General features: G+C 45.8%; 2 protein-coding genes across 7 annotated transcripts in view; one reads left to right on the top strand and one right to left on the bottom strand.

Annotated features, from left to right (window-relative positions):
* Nucleotides 1–7,594, top strand: part of slka (STE20-like kinase a) — a 22,183-nt gene extending 14,589 nt beyond the window's left edge. For 2 of the 3 annotated variants that reach the window (XM_058057949.2, XM_058057950.2), the window contains 6 exons: nucleotides 1,919–2,048; nucleotides 2,842–2,966; nucleotides 3,386–3,580; nucleotides 5,641–5,766; nucleotides 6,758–6,871; nucleotides 6,941–7,593. In XM_058057949.2, coding sequence (XP_057913932.2) covers nucleotides 1,919–2,048; nucleotides 2,842–2,966; nucleotides 3,386–3,580; nucleotides 5,641–5,766; nucleotides 6,758–6,871; nucleotides 6,941–7,087 — 837 coding nt within the window. In that variant the 3' untranslated portion in view covers nucleotides 7,088–7,593. Of the gene's footprint in view, nucleotides 1–1,918; nucleotides 2,049–2,841; nucleotides 2,967–3,385; nucleotides 3,581–5,640; nucleotides 5,767–6,757; nucleotides 6,872–6,940 lie in introns of all 3 variants that reach the window. The other variant, XM_058057947.2, reaches the window with a different exon arrangement.
* The window catches only part of col17a1b (collagen, type XVII, alpha 1b), a 23,342-nt gene continuing 10,683 nt past the window's right edge, over nucleotides 7,577–20,235 (bottom strand). For 3 of the 4 annotated variants that reach the window (XM_058057942.2, XM_078787260.1, XM_058057944.2), the window contains exons 14-49: nucleotides 19,499–19,591; nucleotides 19,385–19,429; nucleotides 18,543–18,686; nucleotides 16,937–17,617; nucleotides 16,818–16,868; nucleotides 16,055–16,081; nucleotides 15,795–15,857; nucleotides 15,631–15,726; nucleotides 15,525–15,551; nucleotides 15,340–15,393; nucleotides 14,716–14,751; nucleotides 14,571–14,642; nucleotides 14,468–14,494; nucleotides 13,940–13,966; nucleotides 13,794–13,874; nucleotides 13,639–13,713; nucleotides 13,202–13,276; nucleotides 13,075–13,125; nucleotides 12,941–13,000; nucleotides 11,883–11,942; nucleotides 11,781–11,807; nucleotides 11,662–11,712; nucleotides 11,504–11,590; nucleotides 11,393–11,431; nucleotides 11,217–11,321; nucleotides 11,025–11,144; nucleotides 10,846–10,959; nucleotides 10,404–10,538; nucleotides 10,231–10,341; nucleotides 9,992–10,171; nucleotides 9,443–9,583; nucleotides 9,161–9,376; nucleotides 8,401–8,565; nucleotides 8,239–8,319; nucleotides 8,095–8,178; nucleotides 7,577–8,035 (exon numbers count right to left, since the gene is read on the bottom strand). In XM_058057942.2, coding sequence (XP_057913925.2) covers nucleotides 8,001–8,035; nucleotides 8,095–8,178; nucleotides 8,239–8,319; nucleotides 8,401–8,565; nucleotides 9,161–9,376; nucleotides 9,443–9,583; nucleotides 9,992–10,171; nucleotides 10,231–10,341; nucleotides 10,404–10,538; nucleotides 10,846–10,959; nucleotides 11,025–11,144; nucleotides 11,217–11,321; nucleotides 11,393–11,431; nucleotides 11,504–11,590; nucleotides 11,662–11,712; nucleotides 11,781–11,807; nucleotides 11,883–11,942; nucleotides 12,941–13,000; nucleotides 13,075–13,125; nucleotides 13,202–13,276; nucleotides 13,639–13,713; nucleotides 13,794–13,874; nucleotides 13,940–13,966; nucleotides 14,468–14,494; nucleotides 14,571–14,642; nucleotides 14,716–14,751; nucleotides 15,340–15,393; nucleotides 15,525–15,551; nucleotides 15,631–15,726; nucleotides 15,795–15,857; nucleotides 16,055–16,081; nucleotides 16,818–16,868; nucleotides 16,937–17,617; nucleotides 18,543–18,686; nucleotides 19,385–19,429; nucleotides 19,499–19,591 — 3,536 coding nt within the window. In that variant the 3' untranslated portion in view covers nucleotides 7,577–8,000. The remainder of the gene's footprint in view (nucleotides 8,036–8,094; nucleotides 8,179–8,238; nucleotides 8,320–8,400; nucleotides 8,566–9,160; nucleotides 9,377–9,442; nucleotides 9,584–9,991; nucleotides 10,172–10,230; nucleotides 10,342–10,403; nucleotides 10,539–10,845; nucleotides 10,960–11,024; nucleotides 11,145–11,216; nucleotides 11,322–11,392; nucleotides 11,432–11,503; nucleotides 11,591–11,661; nucleotides 11,713–11,780; nucleotides 11,808–11,882; nucleotides 11,943–12,940; nucleotides 13,001–13,074; nucleotides 13,126–13,201; nucleotides 13,277–13,638; nucleotides 13,714–13,793; nucleotides 13,875–13,939; nucleotides 13,967–14,467; nucleotides 14,495–14,570; nucleotides 14,643–14,715; nucleotides 14,752–15,339; nucleotides 15,394–15,524; nucleotides 15,552–15,630; nucleotides 15,727–15,794; nucleotides 15,858–16,054; nucleotides 16,082–16,817; nucleotides 16,869–16,936; nucleotides 17,618–18,542; nucleotides 18,687–19,384; nucleotides 19,430–19,498; nucleotides 19,592–20,235) is intronic. The other variant, XM_058057945.2, reaches the window with a different exon arrangement.

Here is a 20,235-nt window from a genome sequence, read left to right on the forward strand (position 1 = left end):
GCAGGCAGTGGGTCCCTTTGTCTGCATTCATGTTTGTCTCCATCAGGATGATGCAGCGTTGGAGACGACATGTTTAATTCTTGTCACTATACAAGAAACGCTTCCGTGTTCCCACAGGAGTTGTGATGCCAAAACGTTAAATTATAATTAACAACACAAAACACCTTTTAGCAATAATAATAATAATAATAACAATAATAATGCTTTTGAAGTATTTGAGTTAGTAAACTAACACTGGTTTTTGTCCGCATCGATGTTTACATAATAAGATATGAGATAAGATATGCCTTTGTTCATCCCACAACATGATGAGAGTCAAGTGTTAGATGATGATGATGATGATAATGACAGTGAAATGTTAGATGATGATGAGGAGGATGATAATGACAGTCAGGTGTTAGATGATGATGATGAGGAGGATGATAATGACAGTCAGGTGTTAGATGATGATGATGATAATGACAGTCAGGTGTTAGTTGATGATGATGATGAGGAGGATGATAATGACAGTCAGGTGTTAGTTGATGATGATGATGAGGAGGATGATAATGACAGTCAGGTGTTAGTTGATGATGATAATGACAGTGAAATGTTAGATGATGATGATGATGAGGAGGATGATAATGACAGTCAGGTGTTAGTTGATGATGATGAGGAGGAGGATGATAATGACAGTCAGGTGTTAGATGATGATGATGATAATGACAGTCAAGTGTTAGATGATGATGATGACAATGACAGTGAAATGTTACATGATGATGATGACAATGACAGTGAAATGTTAGATGATGATGAGGAGGATGATAATGACAGTCAGGTGTTAGTTGATGATGATAATGACAGTGAAATGTTAGATGATGATGATGATGAGGAGGATGATAATGACAGTCAGGTGTTAGATGATGATGATGATAATGACAGTCAAGTGTTAGATGATGATGATGACAATGACAGTGAAATGTCACATGATGATGATGACAATGACAGTGAAATGTTAGATGATGATGATGAGGGGGATGATAATGACAGTCAGGTGTTAGTTGATGATGATAATGACAGTGAAATGTTAGATGATGATGATGATGATGAGGAGGAGGATGATAATGACAGTCAGGTGTTAGTTGATGATGATAATGACAGTGAAATGTTAGATGATGATGATAATGATGATAATGACAGTGAAATGTTAGATGATGATGATGAGGAGGAGGATGATAATGACAGTCAGGTGTTAGATGATGATGATGAGGGGGATGATAATGACAGTCAGGTGTTAGATGATGATGATGATAATGACAGTCAAGTGTTAGATGATGATGATGACAATGAGTGAAATGTTAGATGATGATGATGATGAGGAGGATGATAATGACAGTCAGGTGTTAGTTGATGATGATAATGACAGTGAAATGTTAGATGATGATGATGATGATGATGATAATGACAGTGAAATGTTAGATGATGATGGTGATGAGGAGGATGATAATGACAGTCAGGTGTTAGATGATGATGATGAGGAGGATGATAATGACAGTCAGGTGTTAGATGATGATGATGATAATGACAGTCAAGTGTTAGATGATGATGATGACAATGACAGTGAAATGTTAGATGATGAGTATGATAATGGCGTAAGATGATGAGTCATGATGTCATGATTTCATGATGGATGAAATGTCATTGTTGGTCTTACCTGACATCAAAGTGTGACTTTGAATCTTTACTTCTCTGTCTTACGTCCACTGTGGATCACCCACAATCTCTTTGAGTGTCTCCTCTGCTGGTTCCACTCGATGATGACGGTGGTGTTACATAAAGAAACCTGACTTTTTCAGCAGAGTTTTTGTCTTTTCCGCTCTCAACTCTTCTCCTGTGACCCTCGCATCCTCTAATCAACTCTTCATCACTGACTCCTCAGGAGCAGGAATTCCTCCAGAAGCAGCAGCAGGAGCTGGATGGAGAGCTGAAGAAGATCATCCAGCAGCACAAAGTGGAGATCGCCACCATGGAGAAGGACTGCTTGAACCACAAGCAGCAGCTGATGAGAGGTGGGCACATTGCATCTCACATGTCTGCTAAAAATGTAGCTAGCTAGCTGGCTAGCTAGCTGCTGCCAGTGACAGCTTGACCAAGCGTTTAAAGAAAGATGTAGGAAAAGTGTGACATCAGCAGGTTTGATGAGAGATTGGCATCGATCGGAGTAGCCTGTGTCAAGCTTTTCAAGACTGGTGTTGATTCTGGCTGGACAAAGTGCATCCCTTGTGGGATGATACGGGTGTGGGCAACCCTACATGATACAACACATTTAGGGTTTGCCGCCCACGTCAGCGTAGGCCTCAGGTGTTGTTTTCAGTGACCGATCCATCAGAGAATCACAAGAAAAAAAGTTCTCCAATGCTTGAAAACATCAAATGTGTGCCTATGGTAATAATGACACCCAACCAACTGAACGACCATGCAAGCGTAAAAAGAAGCTAAGAACTGCTAAAATGAAAAATGCAGACTCACCGGTGTGATTTGATGCAGTCATCAATGTGCAGATGATGCATCTTTTGTACTGAGCAGCCAGGACCCAGATGCTAAGACCACCTCCTTACCTCACGTTTAAAATTGTGTAACCATTTGAAGATCATGTATTTGAATGATCAAGCAACGCTAAGTCTCCCAGTGATTGGCCATAAAGCTAGCTGAATGTAGAACACAGCACTGAGGCGTGGAGCCGGTGGTACCTTTGGTTGTGGTAGAATAGCACAATATGGTGCATTTAAAGGCCACAGGAAAGGACACCATGCCATGCTAGTAATAAGCTACTAAAAGTGGAAGCGACTGACGTGTCTGCAGCGCGGGAGGCGGCCATGTGGGAGTTGGAGGAGCGTCACCTGCAGGAGAAGCACCTGCAGCTAAAGCAGCAGCTGAAAGACCAGTACTTCCTGCAGCGGCACCAGCTGCTCAAGCGTCACGAGAAAGTAAGTAGGAGCGTTTGGCCTCATCTCTGGGGCTACACAAGTAGAGATGCTTTATGTCTGATGTGTGGATATTGTCCACCTAATCTGCAACAGCTCTTCTCTCAACTAATATTTCTGAATGGACACATTGCACTGTGATGCCCAATGAGACAAACATTGCAGTGCATCCAATCTAAGTTGTTTATTTCTTTGAAACAACAAAATAGTGCAATAGTCAGCTAAAGTAACATGTCCTATGACCAGTTACTAATAATGCTATTTGGAGAGCTGTGTATGCCAATGTTGCACAAACATCCAACACAGTGTCATGACATGCAGGCTGATATCATTAGCAGCAGGAAAAAGGATAGCAATAGGAGGCACTCTTATTTTGGCCAATATTGGCTGATAATAGCGGCCCGTTCACGTTTTTGCTGAAGGAGATGGAGCAGATGCAGCGCTACAACCAGCGCTTGATTGAGGAGATGAAGAACAAGCAGACCCAGGAGAGAGTTCGCCTGCCCAAGATCCAGCGCAGCGACGGCAAGACGCGCATGGCCATGTTCAAGAAGAGTCTACGCATCGCTGCCTCGGCCGTCGTCACCCCCGAGCAGGAGAGAGAACGCATTAAACAGGTAGAGCCTTCACAATGTTCCACTTCAAGGGGTCCAAACTTTTTCCACCTAGGGTCACATAGTGAAAATCAAAGGATACAAGGCCACTTTGATATTTTCCTGTATTTTGACTCGGGCCGGCAAACATGACACCCAGGTCTTTATTATGCATGTATGTGGGGTCAAAATAAACACAAAGACATGGACATTACGTGGACATTCTTATTTCCCAGAAGTAGGGCTGGGCGATATATTGATATTTTTAAAAATATGAATATTTGCTTTATGCATAATACCAAAAGCAACCATATTGTTGATATCCATATAGACTGGATCTGAGCTGTGTCTCCGTCATGCCTGCAAAAAGGAAGGAGGAGGGGCGGAGCAGAAACTCTGAGGCTCAGTAGAAGCTAACAGGCTAGCACGTCTGCGGTGGAAGAAGTCGGCAAGGAATAAGCGGTAACGCGGAAATATGGAGGCACTTCCAATCCAGAGCGTGAAATAAATCATTTATTCATTCATTCATTAATTTTCTACCACTTTTCCTCACGATGGTTGCGGGGGTGCTGGAGCCTATCCCAGCTGTCTTCGGGCGAGAGGCGGGGTACACCCTGGACTGGTCGCCAGCCAATCACAGGGCACATATAGACAAACAACCATTCACACTCACATTCATACCTATGGACAATTTGGAGTCTAAATCATTTATTATTAAAGCTCAAAACTTGGCCCCAACTCCAAAATGAGGAATGTGTTCCATGTCTGCCACGCTCCTGCTGCGTTCCTCATGAAAGGAAAAGAAACCTATCACCTTGCTAACAGTATATGGTCCCCGTCCCCTTATTGACATTTTAAAATGTCCTCCTAAACCAGGCACTCCTTCATATTTCTTTCTTGGGTTTGAGCATAGCTTAAGGTTTGTTACGTATAAGTATTATTGTATTTGACCTTGTCCATATTTTTTTTAGAACAGAATGGCTCATTTTATTGTAAATTGAATGTGTGATATTCAATGTTGTTAGTGGGTATGCCCCACAAGTAGGATGTGAGTTGGAGCAAAAATAGAAATTCTGGTTGGACCTTTTTATATATATATATATATATATATATATATATATATATATATATATATCGTATATCAATATTCAACCTAAATGTATAGGGATATGAGTTTTTGGTCTTATCGCCCAGCCCTACCCACAAGACCAGAGGTCAGCAACCCGCAGCTCTAGAGCCGCCCTAGTGGCTCCCTAGAGCTTTTTGAAAAATGTTTGAAAATGGAAAAAAATGGGGGAGGGAAATATATGTATTGTTTTAATATGGTTTCTGTAGGAGGACAAACATGACACAAACAAAGAGCTAAATTATTTGATATATTTATATATTATATTAATATTTGCTCTTTTATTAGTTATTGTTATCAACATTTCAGCTTCTTTTTGTGGCATGTTGCCTTCTTGCTCTGGTTGTCATTTTTGCATTTTTGTGTTTTGCAAGGGCTGATTCAACAATGATTGTTTTTTGCCGCGACGAGAGCCTGTTTGTATTCGGTCAGACTATCTCCCCATGCCTGGCGGCCGACCTCAAGTTTAGTTGCATGCCATTTGCACTCCAAGCACCAACATAACTGTTTCAGCCTGTAAACCATGGAGTACAAGACTTGTATCTTAAAGGTGCAACGGTGTCAAGAGCATGACATAAAACCTTAAAATCATATGTAAGATTGTCTATAGTGAAGAAAGGCAGGCAACCGCTGAGGGCAGTAGCTCAGCAAGTGCAGCAGCAGTTGAAGAACTAATATTACGACTGCTGGAGCACTGATTCGGGTCGGAGCGGTGGCATTGAGTTAAGACTTCAAATGTTATGAAATAATGGTCAGACACAACGGTTGTACAAGGAAGCACTATTACAGTGGAGGTCGCAATGCCCCCAGTTAAGACCCAGTCTAAGGTATTTCCATTGATTGGACCCAGGAGAATAGACATGGACATTGACGTCACCCATGAGTACAATATTGTGTTCGTGGGTTACCGGGTCTGCAGTAAATTCTCCATCTTTGTATTTGTTTTTTGCATTTGCAGTTTGCTTGTCAGGAAGAAAAGAGGCAGAAGAACGAGCGTCTCCATCAACACCAGAAGCACGAGAACCAGATGCGAGATCTTCAGCTGCAGTGTGACTCCAACATCAGAGAGCTGCAGCAACTACAGGTCTCACTCTCCAAGGGTTGTACAAACGTCACATCAGGGCTGGTCATTACTGGGCCTACATCATTGGATGGAATACACCAGCTCCATGTAATGTGGGATTGAACGCTCTCAAATATTTACTCCATGCTGCACACACTGCAAGTTCCAAGTGGCCATGATCTGGCTCGTACTGGAAATCATACACATCATTACTGGCACCCCACTTAGATTTCTTCTTAAATTATTTGTTTTTATAAAAAAAGGACCATAATGAAAATGGAAGAAACATTTATCCTTCAACTCAAGTCAATTATAAGGAAAAAAAACAAATAATACCAAAAAAAGACCTGCCCCACAATGATAGGCACAATAAATGTCACATGAGCATTTGTGTCATTTCTACAGTTGAGGACATGCAGGAGCATTTCATGAGTCCTTCACCACTTCCCGTTTCCTTGGGGTGTAAATATGAGGTGACCAAAAGCCATTTCAATAAAGATGGGAACACAGCATTCAAGTTACCCAAGGAACCATCAGCAAGTTCAAACACGCGAAAGTGGTGAACAAGCCTGGACCAGGATGCATGTTTAGTTTGAGGAGGATGCAAAACGAAGTAACAGCTCACTGTTGAATAATGCTAGCGTCTCAGGCTCCAAAATAAGCATCGGGTGCCAATGCTTATGGAGCGCACTATATGTATCACGTCTAAGCAGTCTCACTACTGTACTAAGTACTAACCATAGTACAATGTTCCCATTTTACAGCCATTCGTTCAATATGGCAAAGATGAGGATCCCTCAACACCTGCGTCACATTCATTGCACACATACTTCATGTATGAGCTCCACACTTCATGTATGAGCTCCACACTTCATGTATGAGCTCCACACTTCATGTATGTATCCAAATGTTGTAATGTTCTGCCGAATGGAAGCATGCTCACACGTGGTTCGGGTTATTGGTCCAGCAGTGCCCTGCAGGGCCTCACTAATAATCCTCCTCCATGTTCCAGAATGAGAAATGTCACCTCCTCATTGAGCATGAGACCCAGAAGCTGAAGGAACTGGATGAGGAGCACAGCCAGGAGATAAAGGAGTGGAGGGACAAGCTAAGGCCCAGGAAGAAGGTGAGCTGGTATGCTGTACTCGTACCACGAGTTGACTTTTGGTCTCATGGTCTCTGCCGCCCCCTGCAGGCCCTAGAGGAGGAGTTCACACGCAAGCTCCAGGAGCAGGAGGTCTTCTTCCAGATGAGCGGCGAGTCGGAATGCCTTAACCCCACAGCTCAGAGCCGTGTGTCCAAGTTCTACCCCATCCCACATCTGCACAGCTCCGGCTCGTAGGCCTCAAAAGTCCTCTCGGTTTGTTTCAAACATATCCTGAGTTAGTTGAGTCTGCAGAAGGTCGTACCACCTTCCATAGGGATTCTTTCCAGTGCCTCCTGTGCTCCTTTTTCACTTGGGTCTGCATTTAGACATCCATTACAGCGCTTGAATCATTTGTCCGAAGCTGGTCCACTTTTGGACCGTTCCTGCGTTCTTCAACGGACGGCTGGTGAGTGAATGCTCCACATATCAAAGAAATGCCTCCATTCATTTGCACTAGCTCGTTGTAACGACTGCTCCACACGCTGTAATGGACTAGAATTATTATTTGTACCATCATATGTAAAGTGTTTGATGCTCTCAGTTTTCCCCAAACTGTCATCATAGATATATATTTTTAACACATTTGAATGTTTTTTGTCTTGTCCATCCCCTCAGTGGAAAAATATGCTGATGAAATGTATTCCACCCGTCAATGGGACATATTTGTTGTAAATAAACCACAAATAATAGTCAAACAAGCAATTTATAATTGTATCTTTCTCAAACTGTGAAGTCGGTGTGCAGATATACAAAAACACATCTCTCAAAGTAAAACCTTCCGATCAGCCATTAACGGCTGTGGGACTTGCTAACATACTGCATTCATTTCAAACGCTCATTTGCTTCATGGCCGCATTATTCTACTTTATACAACAAACGCTACTTGACCTCAATACAGTAAATACTTCAAATAGTAAAAACATCACGTTAAAATATGTTCTCTTTCAAAGGCCAAAAGGAGCGTTAATGTCAGCCATGGAAACACGTCCATGTCGCCTCCATCACTGACCAGCAGCAGCATCAAGCTCATTGGTTCGTGATGAATACCAAAGCTGTTGATTTCTACAAAAGCGTTTCATCTTCAAACTGCATTGCTTCGCTGGAGGCTTCAGCCGTGCTTCTTTTGTCCAACCGCCTCAGCTGCTGCAACAGATGACAAAACATGAGATATTTGAATGACGTGTTTTATTGTCATAGTGTACCTGTAGCTCTCCTTTGTACGCCGTGTGGAATTTGGATGGTGTACGATCCTGGAATTCCTGGTAATCCTGGACGTCCTGGATCACCTGGAAACACGGCACATTTGAATCTTGATGCCATCATCTCATCTCTGTGTCATCTGATACCCTTGTCTCCTTTGGGTCCCGGAAAGCCCCTGTCTCCTTTTGGTCCCGGACTTCCTGGCGGGCCGGGGACGGTGCCATGAGCTGTGCCGAGAGCAGAGGATTCAGTCAGGACCTTATAGAGTTTTGTCCCCCTCCTCAATGGAAATATGCAACAAGTCTCACTTCTGAAGAAGTCCACGAGGTCAGCAGTGACATTGCTGTAAGCAGCCATGACCCTACTCAAGCCAGGAGCTCCAGGAGGTCCCGGAGGGCCAGGCGGGCCTTGAACCGCTCTCACATGAGTCCTCCATGGACCTTCTACAAGGTACTCCTGCAGGAGGCCTTGGTCTGCACACGGAGGGGAGAACCTCAATGCATGATGATGCAAAACACAATCCTAGATCTTCTTGATGCCACAGTGCTGACCGGCAACTTATCTCACATCATACACAGTTTCTAGTGCCCCCTCTGAGAGCGCCACATCACGCTTTTTATTCATTTCAATTATATTCCCCACATTTGAAAATGTTGGTGAAAATCTTTGAAATAACAATCCAGTATGACGATAGATCAATAAGAATGGAAATGATCTCAGACTACTGGACTGTGTAACCAAAATCCTGAAACTTTGATGATGATGATGATAATAAGTATATGGTAATAAAATAATAATAACCTGTGACACCATTCCCATGATATGATCACAAAGATGGAAATTAGTTCACTTGAAATCATAACATTGGGCCTGTAAGTCAGCTGCGTTAATAACACATAAATCATAAATAACAATAATGTAATTCATATTTTAAAAATATATTTTTGCAGAAGACATCCCAGGCTTAGAGCTTGCAGTTCTGTGGACATGCTTGCTTTTGAAGATGTGAGAAGCTAAAAAATGATGAGTCATGGCGCTGCTGTTGCGTGTGACGCGGAGTGGACTCACTCTTGATGTAGTCTGTGACCTTCAAGGCCACGCTGGTGTAGTCCGTGCCGTCGCTGACCTTGCTGACATCCGTCTCGTGTTGCTGCGAGGCGTAGCGAGAGTCACTTTGACTCTGGCCATGTCTTTGGGTGTAACCTGGCTCTCCGCGTTCCCCCTTCAGACCTCTCGGCCCCTGAGGCCCAGGGGGTCCGGTGTAGGTGCGTCGAACGCTCTCAGCTGGTGGAAGAAAGTTCTTCTGAAATGCTTGTTTCACGTGAAGGCGTCTGTGTCCTCAAAGCTTACTGCTGAGATAGTTATGAACTTCGGTACGGATGGTCTCCCGTGGGACGCTTCCACTGTAAGAGACGGTCCCACTGTGGCTACCGGCTGGTCCTTGTGGGCCCGGGGGTCCTGGAGGGCCAGGAAGACCTCTGAGTCCAGAGCCTGGGGAACATTCAACTTGATATTAACATCAATTGAGCAGTTGGGTGCATTTCCAATGCATATGCACTGCTCATCAAAATGGAAGAATACATTTGACTTTTTACACTCTTGGATCTTAAGGGGGTTCTAAGTAGAGATTCCAAAGGAAGAAATGGAAGTGAGACAAAACAACAGTTTACTGCAGAGAAGCAATCAGGTGAACGAGGCTGTTCATCAGCTGATCAGAAGTTGAAGAGCATCGCTAAAAGCTGTTATGCTAATGTGGTTAATGTGGCTAATGTAGTTCCGACAATGAGCACATAGTCTGGAGTAGCTCAAGAAAATGAGTTTTCAACGAAGGAGTGGGGCCCCCAACGGTATTTTGTTCTCTGAAGTTTTGAACCCCCCTTAGCTGATTAGTGCAGCTACCTTGGAGGTAACGCTGAAGCTCCTCCAAGCTGTACCCATGACCGCCAGCTCCTAGTACGGTGGCTGTGGAGACGCCTGGTGGTCCTTGAGGCCCGGGGGGACCGGGTTGCCCTGGAACACCTGGAGGACCAGTAGGACCTAGGTGTGCTGCGGAACTAATCCAAGCACGGAAGTCTGGATCTGTTACAGGTGAGAAGGTCAGCTGGTGCTCTACGTGATCAACTGTCCACTTGTCTTACTTCTGATCAGTGCAGAGTAATCTATTGTCACCGTTGAGTAGCCGGCGCCTCCTGCACCTGGAGGCCCGGGGAGACCTGGTGGTCCCGGTGGGCCTCTAGCAATTCCTCTGTCTGCAGAGCCAAAGGTTCTTCACGGATATGCTGCACCACACGAGACTGGATTGTGGACTTACCGTTCATGATGTTGAAGACATACGTGGCCACCTCCTCGATACTGTAAACGCTAGAAATGCTTCCTGATGCACCGGGTGCTCCAGGTGGTCCTTGGGGCCCTGGTGGCCCTATGATGTACCTCCTCACTTCGTCTCCTGGAGAGACAGTGATTCCATGTGAGAACTCTGAAAGCCGTGTCTCCACTGCACAGTCTAGCAGAATAACAATAATCATGAAGTATTTGAAATTGAAATATTTTATATTTATATAGAAGTATATTCATGGAAGTATTTGGTTCTCTGCAAACTTTATCCAAATGGAGTATCATCCTGCATGGCATGTGTGTTTATGTCTATGATGACCATCTGCTTGACCACTGAGAGAAGAGAACCAGAAGTAGAAGTGGGACCCTGTACTTCCTGGTAGTACCAAGGAGCAAAGAGGTACTCAATTTGTACTGACTCTGTAGCATGGCAATGAGACCGCTGATTGTCAGTGCCCCTCCGGGTCCAGGGGGACCAGGTGGTCCTGGAAGACCCCGAACTCCAATGCTGATCCCTGAGCTTGGACTCGAACCTGCAGAGGAACCACAGAGCTAGACCAGACTGCCAGAGAAACCATGAGAAACACCAGAGACTCACGTTGCAAGTAGGCAACAATGCGAGCCGAGATCTCTTCGATGGAGCCCGTGAAGATTCCGGGTTGTCCTGGTGGTCCAGGTGGGCCTGGAGGTCCAGGGATACCGGCCTCTCTGCTTCGACCTGAGGATGATATTGCGTTTAGTGGTCTAGTTTTCTCTTCAATTAGTTAAGGAGCCCCAGAGAGGACCGTACTTATGTAATCCGTCAGGTATCGCTGCATCTCCATGGATGAAGCCAAGGAACCAGGCTGCCCTGGAGGTCCTTGAGGACCCGGCGGACCTGGAGGCCCCGAGGTGACTGACAGACAGCCAGTAGAAAAAGCCATAAGCAAACCTCTTGAAATCATTTTAGGATTTCAGTTGATCTACCTCGGGAAGGTCCAGGAACGCCAGGAGCTCCGGTGTCACCTCAAAAGCAAGAGCAAACCTTCATATTTCATGCCCTGTTTGAAGCAGAATTTCCGTCCTCACTGGCTTTACCTTTGACTCCCTGTGGTCCTGGCGATCCAGGAGGCCCTGGCGGTCCAGGAGGTCCTTGTACTTGATGTTCTCCGCTGTAGGTGGACACTGTAAGGAAACTCAACTTTAGTCCATCAGGCCAAAGCTCCAAAATTTGAAAGTAATGGTCCTGAGATGACCTCTCTCCAGGCTTCCTGGTCTTCCTGGCAAACCGGGCTGTCCTGGTTCACCTGAAGATAAAAGAATGGTCAGGAAGGCAACAAAAAACATGAAGGATTGTTTGAAGACAAATGGTCACCTTGGTAACCTCTTGGTCCAGGAGAACCTAAGAGAAACATCATTGGAAAGAAGTTCTTTTCATGGATGAAAATGCTCAGGACTCAGCGCTGTTGGTACTCACCTGTGGATCCTTTCGCTCCAGGTGGTCCTGGTGGTCCTGGTGGTCCAGTATAGTAGGTTCCTGAGGGACAAGTCAACTTTACACTGGTGGTGGTCTCCAAATCAATGTTCATCCAATCCATACAACCACGGTAAATGAAAAACACCCAGGGGACATCAAAACCAAAGACCATAAACCGGTTTCTCAAAGCGGTTCTTTACACAGACCACCAGGTCTTCCTGGCCAAGATGAAAACATGGGCTAACTGGTGGTCCCCTTTAGGTTCCTTTACGGCAGGGGTCGGGAACCTTTTTGGCGAAGAGAGCCATGAAGGCCAGATATTTTAAAATGTGTATCTGTGAGAGCCATATACATTTTTTTAAACATTGAATGCAATAAAATGTGTGCGTTTTTATGTAAGACCAACAGTTCTAGATAATGGGCTCTAATTACGTAGACCAGGCACACTACCCCACGCCAATGGGGTGTGGCCAGCACACTTTCGTGAGCAGCGCAGTGTCTAATAATAAATCAAATACTTGCTGCCATTAATGCAACTTTTGCTGCTGCATAGTTTTGCACCGTACTCAGTATATTTCATTCTTTTGGCCATCTTTGCCAGAAGGCTTGGTTCTGCAGCTTTAGCTAGGTGACTATTTGACTAAAGGAGGAAAGTTTACATGTACATCTTAATGACCGAGGTACACTACCGCATTACCCAGTAATAATCGAGTTTTGGTGTTTGACCTGGAAAATATCATCAGGAAAGATAGATATGGTTGGCCGTATTGCAGTAGAAAATAGATGGATGGATTAAAATGCAAGTAAGAAAGCAAGAAGTAAGAAAGCAAGAAAGTTGTTGATTTTGAATATTATTTTCAACAGTCATTTCTGTGATGGTTTACTTTAAAATGTTAGCAAAAATAATTTTTTATTGTGGTAAGAAATGCTTGAGAGCCAGATACAGTCATCAAAAGAGCCCTACCTGGCTCCCGAGCCATAGGTTCCCTACCTCTGCTTTACGGTAACCATAAGGGTTCCCTTAGGGCTGACCGAGCAGACTGGGGCATGGTACGTACCAGAGCTGGATACAAAACCAGAATCTCCTTTCTCTCCTTTGGGTCCTGGTCTCCCATAACCTGGACAGCAGAAATGGCTGTTTGAAAAGAAAACAGGATGTATTTGAACCTGTTTCAGTTCCAGCGAGACATGCCTGGTTGACCCGGTGGTCCTTGAGGTCCTTGAGGTCCTTGCCTAGAATCTCCTAATGGAAATATTCACATAAATATTTCAAAATTGTGTAAATTTAATAATGCCATAACGTTGACTCTTGTGATTACCTGGACGTCCAGGTGGACCGGGTGGGCCAGGTGGACCGGGTGGGCCAGGTGAGACACCACCTGATGCAAACTGTCCTGAATCAGCAAAAGAAAGCAATGATGAATGCCATCTTGGAATATCCCAGGGAGGCTGACATCATTGCAGCGCCCCAATCAAAGTGCTGCTCAGACACAATGGCTTCTATCCACTGATATTGGGACATGTTTGTATATTTCTGAGGGATGCTTTTGGCGTGTTAAGTGATGCATTTATTCAGTAGGCGGACCCCGTGAATCGCGTCCGGCTGTTATGTGGGTACACTTTAACCGAATGACCTGCAATTTCCATCGGTTAACGAGCTCCTTGATTGGCTCCTGCCAAAGAAAGAGCTGGTGTTTCCTCCCCAGCAGCTTATACGCCGTCATTTAAGATAAGATAAGATATGCCTTGTACTCACTCTGGGCTGTGCTGGAGCTGAAGGTCTCGGATGTGGTCACGGTTAATCCTCGCTCTCCCCTGTCCCCTTTAGGACCTGACAAGACCAAGAAGGAGAAGCTCAGAAGAAGGAAGGTTCCACATCCCGCAAACAATGTCGAATACGTGTGTGATTACCAGGTAGACCAGCAGGGCCACTGGGACCTGGAGGTCCTACAGGCCCAGGAGGCCCTGGGATCCCCACAGTGGAGAGACCAGCTGGAAGATTGAGAGGTTAGGCACTAGGTCTCTTCCATCAGCGGTGTGCTTCGTAGATGAGTTACCTGCATTGAGAATTCTTCCTGCTTCACCTGAAAGTAGAAGAGAATATTTTGGATATTAATCCCTTCCATTAGGTCCGACAAACATCCAATTCCCAGATCCTAGGAGGCTCTTCTCTTCATCATGCAAAAGCAACCAGAACGCAGCTCTAGTAAGATTCTGCTAGATGAGTTGGGGGGGGGCTATTCAATTGAAGACACAACAGGAAGTTGGCGTCCGTGCTGATCCCTGCTACGTGGCGTCCCTTCCGTTCATCACGTACAAACCTTTTATGCGTGTCAAACTATAAAAACATTTTTAGGAAACTTGTGTCTTTGCAAGCTAATAGCATGCTAACAAGGAGGTCCTGTGATAAAAATACATAAACACAATTGGACTCACGCATAATAATAATAATAACAAGGCATGACCGGAAAATATACAAAACCTGGAGCTTTGGCAAATAGTTTCATGGCTAACAAAACATCATGCTAACCTGGGTGAACGCTAGCAGGTTCCCCTGTGCTCTAACACAACAAGTAGATCTTTACCTGGAGGTCCTGGAAGCCCGGGTGTTCCTACGGAGAAACAAATGATTTTTAAAGTCAGACCATCAAAGTATTCTTGATCACGTGTAGAGGCTCATGAACATACCTGGAGGGCCGGCATCTCCACGCAGCCCAGCGGGGCCTCTAAGTCCTGGCTGTCCAGGACCGCCTTGATCACCTGTGGGTATTAATTATAGAAGAAAACATCTTTAAAAACCACTTAAAGATAACAGACGTGGGTCACTTTGTACCTCGGGAGCCTTTGGCGCCATCTTGTCCTGCTGGTCCTGATGGAAAACCACACTCGCGTCAATGGATGACGTTCTCCTCTATTCATCCCAACTCAAGCCGTACAACGACACCGCAATGGATGCAACACCTAACATGGAATATCTTGCTTTTTGCTAAATCCTGCAAACTGACTGACTGACTGGTCCACAAACCAAGCCACCATCGAATGGCCGACTAACTCACTCACTAACTAACTGACTAACTGACTGGTCCACAAACCAAGCCACCTTCGAATGGCCGACTAACTAACTAATTAACTAACTGACTAACTGACTGGTCCACAAACCAAGCCACCATCGAATGGCCAACTAACTAACTAATTAACTAACTGACTGGTCCACAAACCAAGCCACCATCTAATGGCTGACTAACTAACTGACTGACTAACTCATTGACTAAATAACGGACTGACCCACAGACCAACCAATTGGCTGATCAACTTCCTGACCAACCGACCAATCAACAAGTGGCCAACTAGCTGACCGAGTGACCGACCGACCGACCAATGAACTGGCAGAATATTGACTAGCAGACTAGTTGAGGTGTGTTTTAGTTAAGATGGCAGCAGCGGTCCCGTCGCTCACCCATGGATCCCTTAGCTCCTTTCTCTCCAGCGAGACCAAGCGGACCAGGTTCACCTGACATAAGAGACCATGAAAGTCCAATGAGAGGAGAAGACTGCTGTCCATAGCATTATAGCATTATAGCATTATAGCATTATAGCATTAGCGTAGCATTGAAAGGTGGAGGCGGCGGCTTCTCATCTTACCTTTTTGGCCAACTGATCCGGGATCACCTGCATGAAGACAGATTCCTGTCACTTCCTGGTGGCTGTACACGGCCATGGATTTACAATATGTATGCAGGAACTGTACCTTTTTCACCTTTGGATCCAAACCCCGGTTCACCTCTGGGCCCTGATGGACCTTCACGCCCCCGTGGACCCGGGGGACCCTCCAAGCCATGCTCACCTGATCATCACGGAGCCACTAAGCAGTTGAAGCAGAACTTGTATGTTCAAGCACATAACGCTCCTTACCCTGGCTTCCTTTGTGGCCCTTTGGCCCCTGGGGGCCCTCGTGACCCATCACCCCAGGAACACCTGAGATCAACAGATGATAAATGAAGCCCACCAGGCTTGGCACGCTGGCTTTTTTTAAAGGCTCATGCTGCATTCGAGAGCGCCTGGAAGTCAGGAATAACGTCTTTCCTCTTTGAGTGATATTCCAATGAGATCTTTTCTTCCCACTCTTCTTGAATGCAACATCCAAGCTGCTTGTGTGACTTGGCATTCCTTACCTGGAATTCCAGGATGACCAGGATCACCTGTCAGAAGTAAAACACAAACATGAGCCGTGATTTAGCCTGCCGACAAATAATCCTTTTAGCAAAAATCACATTTTAGCATTCTGTTGAAAAACGTCATACATTTCAAAAACGGTTGTTGAAGGGAACCCTGAAGGTTTCCACCTTTCTGGCCTATAAATGGACTTGGAATGTTGGATTAGGGTTAGGGTTAGGGGTGTCCAACCATGCCAAGGGTTCACATCATGACGTTTGTGCATTTGGAAGGGAGCTCGAAACATTCGCTTTCAGTTTTCACTTCCTGAAGTGGGCGTGCCCTCCTCCCGCTCTGCTGCACTCATTGGTGGAAGATTTCAGCGTGTTAGCGGGGCATTCATGGAATAGCGGGGCATTTATGGAATAGCGGGGCATTTATGTGAAATGAATACTTCTTAATCATAGAAATGTCTTCAAGCTAGAAATGATTAGAAAAGTTTCAAATATATATTTGGATCTTTAAGATATAAACATGAATATATGTTATTATTCTATACTATTTATTAGTAAATAATGAGTATTGATTATAATTTTATAATATCATACATGTAATGTCCTGATTTTTGGTACAGTTCATACCCCCCCCCCAAACCCAATAATATTTTTTGTTTTAGTTTTTCAGGTTCTGGATTTTTGTTTGGCTTTTGGCCCACATCTTCCCTGCTATAAAGTCAAAGTTGATGTTTGGCTGAGAAGGAACCATAAAAGAAGGAAAGGTCACCTTTGGGTCCAGGCAGTCCTCGGTCTCCTTGCATGGCGGACGTCAGGAAAGCTGGAGAAGAGGATTGAACGTGAGATGATGAATGGCGTGTGCGTCGTGTGTCAAGCCAAGAAAAGCACCTTGGAACGCCTGCGACTGCATTTCAGCTCTGACCATACGTTGGATGGCCATTTGAAGCGCAGCGGCGTCAATGGAGCCACCGGTACCGCTGGTCCAGAACCCATTAGTGAAAGTGGAACCGCTGGAACCGCCACCGAAGCTGGTCACACGTGTGCCGCTGAAGCTGGTAGTGTGGCCAGAGGAGGAACCGCCGCTCAATCTGGTGTCTCCTGTGCTGCTGCCAGCACCGCCGCTGGAGCCGCTTCCACCGGCACCACCGACACCACCGGTGTGGGTGCTGCCACTTACGACGATAGTGCGACCGGAGCTGGAGCCCCCACCGACGCTTGTGCCGCTAGCGCCGCCACTCATGGTGCCACCCGAGCCTGCGCCGCCACTGGAGCCGGTCCCACTGGCGGCGGCACTGCCGCTGGAGCCACTGGTACCACTGGTGTCTGCGCCACCTCCGGCTCCAGCGCCCACACCAATGCCTTGTCCACCAGCAGAACCAGCAGAACCACCAGAACTTGCGTCCGAGCCTCCACCACCTCCTCCGACCAGGAAGATGTCCGTTTGTTGACCGCCAGCGTCCACGAAGGTGCTGCCGCCGCTCCCCGCCAGCTGACTGGTGCGAGCAGACACGACCGCCGTCTCGGATTCCAGAGTCGCCACTCGGTTCTTCAGTTTCCTCACATCCTCGGCTAAGACACAACATCTCTTTAGTTTCGTCGACGGCAACAAAATCCAATACACCCGGCTAGATAACGTTTGACCAACTCCTCAGGATGTCAGCATCCAGCAGCTTTAGCTCTGCTTTAGCTCTGTATGCACTATAAAATGTTCCTAGTCAGTTGTTGGTTGAGTGTTATGCTTCTTCACAGTAAACTCATCAGCACTAGTAATGCTAGTTGGGGTGATACAACATTGGTTCTGTTGCTGCAGTTGTGGAATGGCCATGTTTTCCTTGATGAGTTTCCACTTTCCCATGCACTCCAAATCATTGATGAACTTAGACAATTTGGTTCTTGTGTAAAATACATTTTCATATTTTGGAATAAAGCGCCTCTCTCCAATCAGTACACAAATGAAGTATAGTCTTATTTCTTCTTGTAATCTGGTTCAAAGTACTTCCAACTAACTACCAACTTCACAGCTACTGGATCTGCATTGAAACCAAAACCAACCGGCCGACCTGGCGCCACCAGAACTGATTTGATGGCATGAATGGCATTATGTACTTTGTACTACGTCTGTACTTTTTTGTTTCTTGACTTTATTTGCCTTTTATTTAAGCTACAAACGTGTCAGATCATTTTGCCTGACCCTGTATGAGATGTGTCCATGGTGAAGGAGGGACTGGTAAGGATCTACATCAGAATCAGAACCATTTCTGATTCTGATTCTGATGTATACGTGGAGAAGGAGGGACTGGAAAGGATCTACATCAGAATCAGAACCATTTCCGATTCTGATTCTGATGTATACGTGGAGAAGGAGGGACTGGAAAGGATCTACATCAGAATCAGAACCATTTCCGATTCTGATTCTGATGTATACGTGGAGAAGGAGGGACTGGAAAGGAAGATTGAGAGAGCCAATTGCCTCGGCGGCCATGAAGGTGCTTACCCAGGGCGATGAGGCCAAAGAGGAGTCCCAGCAGCAGCAAGAAGAGGAGGAGGAAGGCCAGCAGCCATTTCCACCAGGAGCAGCAAGCATCCGAGCAGCAGCACCACCCTCCGCCCCCGAAGACGCCACCCTTTTTGCGAATCTCTGAGGAGCCAATAGTTAAGCGTCATTAAAGTCGAGTAATGCCTTGGTTAACGTCCGCCCCAGTTAGCACTTAGCATCCCAAATATTGCCTTGGCTTATGTTGGCCTGCCGGGTTAGCGTTTCACGTAACTAACTTGTATTGTCGACACAGCCATCTTGGATCGCACCCCGAGTGTGTTTTTAAGGAGTGGGCTGAAGCGTCAACAAGCGGCTAAGAGTCCAATAGAGGTTGTGATTGACAGCAACATTCCAAGAAGAGAGGATGGCAAACGTCAAAGATGGCGTCCATGTTGCCGGAAGCCCTCATCATCAATAAGATATGTGGCATCCTGAAGAATAACAACGTAATCGTGTGCGCTCACGTTGTCAGAGGAACCCTGGTGACCGCCAACCGCCATGTTTGTGCTAGTGGCTTGTCACAGTAAAAGTGTTTGATGCCCCATGAGTGCAACAGCAGCATCATCGTCGTCATCCTCCTTGGACGAAGGAGGTAAAAGTCCAAAGGTCAGCTGCCCGTTCCTCATTTGGAATTATTGTCTAAAGATGTGTTTGCTATGAAAATGTTGGGGTGTCTGGAAAGAACTCATTGGACTTGGGAAAGCTTTCCTTGGTTACAGTCCGTTTTGGTTTCAGTGGGACCTTGTGGAAGGGATTCAGCAGGGTATGACATAGAAGATCCTGTATGAAAGTATACGTACGTGCATGCGTGGCTTTGTCTTTCATCAAAACTCCTGATGATCCATCTAGCGGGGAAAAACACAGCTCAGGATGGACGCCACGCAGGACGCGGATGTCTTCTTCTTTCAACTCACAGTAAGCCTTTCCTGCTCCGGCCTTCAGCTGAGACGTGTCACTCAAGCTTGTAATGAGCTTCTCCTTCTGGAGGGAATCACCCGACAGAGAACCTGGAACATCACGCAGGAACATCACATGATCCAAGTCTCCACTTCCTGTGTGCTGTTTACAAACAACATGCCAATACTAAACTACTAATACTAATCTAATAACGATTAGGCAGCGAGGAAAGAAAGAAAGCGTTAAATGAAGAAATATTTAGTCATCCTTTTGGCCACTAGGTGGCACTGTGACCACGTCGGGAAGTGACTAGAAAAGTCAAGTATAGTTGGTACTACGACCACTGCTACTACTACTACTACCACCACTACTACTAGGTGGGCTTCACGTCCAGCACACTTTTCCCAGTTGTCATGGAAGTTAGACGCTGAATAATCCAAGGAAGGACTCGGCATAATACTCCTGATAGTCTTGCTCACAAACATTACGTTGGCCGGACTGTGAGCGCTGCTCACCACGGAAAAGGCCCACCGTGTGCGTCTCTTCTTTTTGAGGAGGAGCAAACTGCCTTCAGCTTTGCTGGAGGTCAGGAGGTCAGGGGGTCAGGGCGGTAGAGCGTCCTCACTACGGACGCACGGTGCGTCGGAAAACATCGGCTCCTCGCTCACACGACTAGAGATCTACTCCGAAAGATCCGGGATGACCCCACCCACCCTGGACACCCTGGACACCCTGGACACCCTGGACTTGCCCT

This window comes from Doryrhamphus excisus, linkage group LG20, assembly GCF_037039965.1.
Source record: "Doryrhamphus excisus strain RoL-2023G ecotype Guam linkage group LG20, RoL_Dexc_Guam_v1.1, whole genome shotgun sequence".
NCBI classification, from domain to species: Eukaryota; Metazoa; Chordata; class Actinopteri; order Syngnathiformes; family Syngnathidae; genus Doryrhamphus; species Doryrhamphus excisus.